Below are 5,198 nucleotides of genomic sequence, written 5' to 3' on the forward strand. Positions count from 1 at the left end.
CTGGGCTTTTGTCCGCCCCCCCACCCCCCCCCCCCCCCTTTTTCCCTCCTGCTTGGAGCCTGCTTCATGCTGTGGTCTGTGTCACCTTCAGTTCCTACTGCCCTCCCCACCTGTATCAGCCGAAGCAGCGGAAATCGGTGGGGACACAGACTTCTGCAGCTGGTGCCCAGCGGAAAGGAGAGACCGCTGTCAGCCACTGTGCCCCACCCCCAGTGCCCCCACTTCTGCTGGATGGGAGAGTTGTAGCCGGCAGTAGAAAACTGGTGATAAGTCTCCCATCCAGTGGCCGGGAGCAATAGCCAGCCTGCTATTTTTCTATTTTAAATTGCAATAGCAGGCTGGCTATTGCACCCGCCCAGCCAAGGAGGACTTGAGGGAGGTCACTGCCTGCTGTGGTCACATTCAGCTGCCTCTGCAGGCAGCTGTAATTTCCCAGCTAAAGCTATTGAAGTGGAAAGGTGACCCCTAATGTCACCTTTCAAAGAGAACCTGTCATCTCCAATGTGCAATCACATGGGGGGGCTTGTGAGCGCCCCCCCATGTGATAGCAATGACGTAAAAGGTTTTTAAAAAATAAATAAAATAAAATTGGTATCGCCGTGTGCACCAAAATTGCAACTCTCGTTGAAAAGACAACTTTGTTGAAAAAAAAAAAGATATAATCAAAAGATAATACAACAGTGTTGGAGATGTGTTCATTCCAGTGGCAGACTGCATAATATATGTTGTTTGTTATCTTGCCCATGGTTCCGCTTTTTACATACCGTATATACTGGAGTATAAGCCGTCCCGAATATAAGCCGAGGTACCTAATTTTACCACAAAAAACTGGGAAAAAGTATTGACTCGAATATAAGCCGAGGGTGGGAAATGAGGCAGCTACTGGTAAATGTACAAAATGAAGATAGATACCAATAAAATTACATGAATATTTAAAAGAAAAACAATAACCTAGCTCTGTAAGTGGAAAAGGGGGTACAGGAAAAAAAATGGGCTGAAAAACTCGGCTTATACTTGAGTATATACGGTATACAACACTAAGTGTGTAATGTATCTCTAATAAGGTGTATTCTATATGCGGACGGCTGCATATATTGCAGCATGCTGGGCTTCTGGGTGTTGAGAGAGAGAGAGAGAGAGATGCAGCTACAATAGTAAAAGGCTCCAGTTGCATCCTGCCACCTCAAGAATACACGGCATTCTATGATTGGAGGAGGAGAAATTATGTTGCGTCCCTGCCCCCACCTCTTGTACTGCAGTCACAGAATGTCTTGTATTCTGTGAGAAGAATACAAGGCTTTTTGTGAATAGGCATGGCGTTTGGAGGGGGTGGGACTAAGACTTGAGCCTTCTCCCTCCCCCGCAGCACCCGGAAATCCAGCCCTAGGTGTCAGAGCCGGCCATACATGACATATACCTTATTAGAGATGTTCAAATTCCAAGGCTCAGCTTTAATTACACCGTCACTTACTACCATTCAATTGAGCAAGCATATAAGAACCAGTTCTGTCCCAGGAAGAATTCGGATCATATTAGATTAATAAACAACATATGCAATGCTTTGTTCTACAGATTGAAGAGACATCTCGAGAAAGAGAAGAGAGGCTGAAGGGTTGGGAGCAATTCCTCACTTCTGATGAGAAGAAAAACCTCAAGGATGTTGGTGATGCCAGCACATTACCTGCTAGTAATGGACAATTGGAAAACAAGCAGGACATTAGTTCGGAGCCTACACAAAGCACGGACAGCAGTGTCCCCCAACCAGAAAATGCGGAGGCTGAACAGGCTGGCGACGACGCAGCATCCACAGACAGCAGCATTGGTGGCAGTGATGAAGAAGATGAGAAAGGACCTCTGTAGGGAATCATTTATGCTTTTTATCTCGCCCTGTAAATCTGTCAGTCATTTGCCGTGTGAATTATTCATTATACCTAAAAACATAGACTTGTGAATGATTTTTATTTCAACTAATATTTTTGTTCCAGAAAGGAATGTGTCTGAGTTCTGCTGGAGGAGATGATCTCCATGGGGTCATCCATGAAAATGGAACAATGAAAGTGATTTTTATGACAGCCAATTGTATGTCCTTTTTCTTTACAGGTTTCTGTAGATTAGAGACATAATGTATGATCTTCTCCCGTGGACCAATCTCAATAAGTATGGGGTGCTCAGTCTGTCTTGAGAGCTATATATATGTACTACCGTTTCCTGGCCCCTCTGTTGTGCTTGATCACTGACCTAGAACAATCAGGTAGTAGACAAACTCAGAAATCGTAATTTGTACTTTTGTTCTGAAGTATGAAAGCCAATGGAAGAGCCTGATGGCCCTGCAGCTAGTAGTTTCAGAAGGTCAGCAATGGCAGCCTAAGTATTTGGCTATTAACAGTTTTCTGGTAAAGAGGAACTGAAGGTGTGCCAAAGGCAGGCAGGCAGATGCCAAAGTATTAGTCACATTGTTACTTATTGTCTCCCTGCAGCTGATCTTTTCTTCAATACTGACTTACCATGGTTTGTGCTGCATAGTGTCTCTATGTAGAGACGACCACCTTGGTACAAGCAGGGCTTTGCTTCCGCCAGTGAGCAGCACAGCACAGACATCAACAAATCTCACTCCAAGTCTTGAAAGACTAGATGTCGGAGGCAGAAGGGCTTTAAATCGCACATTACAGATATACAGCTATGAGGATGTAGGCACACTTGTGTACCAGGAGGTTATTTGTTATTTTTCAAGATAAAAGGTACATTTTCAGGGTACTGCTTAGGTAACATAGTAACATTTCTAAGTGTTCCTTATAATGTAGCAAGTCTTAACCTTCTGAGTTCAGGTCCACTTAGATGTACAATTCAGAAGTGGGACTGTCTAATCAAGGAAACCATGGACATGTCTTTTAATCTACACTAGTATAAAGGTTTCAAAAATGATTGTGCACTATGGGGCTTAATGCTGAACTCTGGGAATTACACAAAAACTACCCTTGGAGTCATGCCTCTATGCACTACTATGTTTAGACTCTTGTTAAGTAGATGTAGAGGAATAAGATGTAGTAATTCCCTTATTTGCTCCAGTGGTCACCTCTTCTCCCTGATACTCCAGGTTGTGGACGATCCCTCGCTGTCCTCACATACAGTGCATGGCTATTGGTCCTGCATTGTATGTAATGACGTTGGTATGCAAGCGCCAGACAGCGTGCCTTAGAGAAGATGCTTCGGGGGACCGGTTGCACAGATGGAGGGAACCTGCAGGAGTAAGAAATACGGTAAGGCCTCATTCACACTGCCAAGAGCTGGCCTGTACAGATCCGTGCGTCGTGCACGGCCGCATCGGGCCGCTCCCGGGAAGGACAGGTGCTGCGTGTGATTGTATGCAGCAGCCTGTTCTTCTCTATGGGCGTACGCAGCCTTGCGCTCACCCGAGTTGCACATTCGTGCGGGTGTCCTTGCTCGTACACAGACAGAATGGATCCTGTCTGCATCTGAGCACAGACACCCGCACCTGCATGGATGTGCAGTTCAGCTGAGGGTATGGCGGCGTATGGCCGCATACTCCCATAGAGAAGAACAGGCTGCTGTGTACGAACAAACGCAGCACCTGTCCTTCCCGGGAGCGGCCCTGCACGCCGCACAGATCTGTACGGGCCGGCTCTTAACAATGTAAATGAGGCCTAAGTATTATGCCTTATACCTCTACCAGTAGACATAATGAGCATTTACCTTTACAGTGCTATTCGGCCCCACTACAAGGGTAGCTTTTTTTTTTTCTTATCTGGCTATAGACTTTAGGTGTTGAATGCCCCGTAGAAACCATTTTGTATTGGTCTTACTGAGGGAATAATGTTTAAATTGCTTTTAGGCAAATTGACCACCCAGCTCCTGGTATTTTTCTAAACCATGCCATAACTCTGAAGTAAATGTAAAGCCCAAGACTTTGCAGCAAGTTTATCCAGTAGTTATGTGAGGTGTGAGTATCTGACAAAAGCCCAAAAATCTTGTTGAGCTTGTTATGTTGTGTTTTTATTTTTTTCCATTATTTTTAAGGCACTAGAGATTTTGAGAGCACTGGTTTTCATAAAGTACTGGGTCTAGCCGTCTAAGGCATTTTTTAAGTGTGTGTGTTAGTGTTTTTAGCTATGTAGGCTGTATAATATGTTTAATTCAAACTTTACAAAGAATGCTTGTTTTAATGTTTGTCAATTTATTTTTGTTCATACTTTAGTAAACGCAACGTACTTTTCAGGAAACATTTTAATTTTCTTGTTTTAATTACCCAAGTAGGCTGGCTGTACATAGTGATGTTTTGAAGGTAAAGTGCAGTGTATGTTCATATTTTGAGTTTTGCAAAAATACTTTTTTTTTTTTCCTTTTCCTTACATGTGATTGCGTTCACCTCATTCACTAAGCTATCGGAAACTTCCCTTGCAAAGTGAACAGCTTATTTCCCTTTAGTAAATGAAACCCATTGTGCAGCAGAAGGTGGCACCTCTGCAGTTGATTTACTAAAGCCAAATAGGCTGTTCACATTTCAAGGGAATTTGCACTTAGCAGGGGAAGCTTGCTCTTAGTTTAGTGAATGAAGGGAAGCTCTGCTGACTCCCATCATTCAACCATGTGCAAGCAAAAATACTGTTTTGGGTTTTTTTTGTTTGTTTTTTTTTCCTTGCACATGATTGTGTAGTCTATGCAAAGTGAAATATCGCCACATTCACCAAGCTAAAGGAAACTTCCCCTGCACTGTTTTCCCTTTTCAATTCCCTTGAAAAGTGAAGGAAATAAACCCAGTCTCTGACATCTCCTGATTCTGCATCAAAAACTCAACACTTTTCCGAAGCCTTATTATATTCAAAAAAGGTTCTTTTGCAGCTTACAGTTTTAACCCCTTCCTGAACCCCCTATAGTAAACTAACTATATTGTGTTATGCACCCCATTAAAGTCCTATCTTTACAGCTGCAGCAACCCTTACCTCATTTAGATGGGTGGCCGGTTCCACCACCCTTTGAAAAGCAAAGCATTGTGGTCATGACAATGTATACAGCACTGTCTGGCTGTATTGCTAACACTGCAGCGGGCAGCTGAGGAGCACTAAAACTGCGGAACAACCACCCAAATTTACTGCCTGTCTAAATGAGGCCTTAGGCCTTGTTCATATGGGTTTCAGCTAGGGATGTCCTGATACTAGTATCGGGGCTGATACAGGGCATTT

The 5,198-nt window shown here is 43.7% G+C and overlaps 1 protein-coding gene across 1 annotated transcript in view; it reads left to right on the forward strand.

Annotated features, from left to right (window-relative positions):
- The window catches only part of HTATSF1 (HIV-1 Tat specific factor 1), a 23,954-nt gene extending 21,936 nt beyond the window's left edge, over positions 1–2,018 (forward strand). Inside the window, exon 9 of the mRNA XM_018555049.1 lies at positions 1,573–2,018. Coding sequence (XP_018410551.1) covers positions 1,573–1,860 — 288 coding nt within the window. The 3' untranslated portion in view covers positions 1,861–2,018. The remainder of the gene's footprint in view (positions 1–1,572) is intronic.
- The last annotated feature ends 3,180 nt before the right edge of the window (positions 2,019–5,198 follow it).

This window comes from Nanorana parkeri, unplaced genomic scaffold (genome assembly GCF_000935625.1).
Source record: "Nanorana parkeri isolate BGI_ZX_2015 unplaced genomic scaffold, ASM93562v1 scaffold182, whole genome shotgun sequence".
In the NCBI taxonomy this organism is placed as follows: Eukaryota; Metazoa; Chordata; class Amphibia; order Anura; family Dicroglossidae; genus Nanorana; species Nanorana parkeri.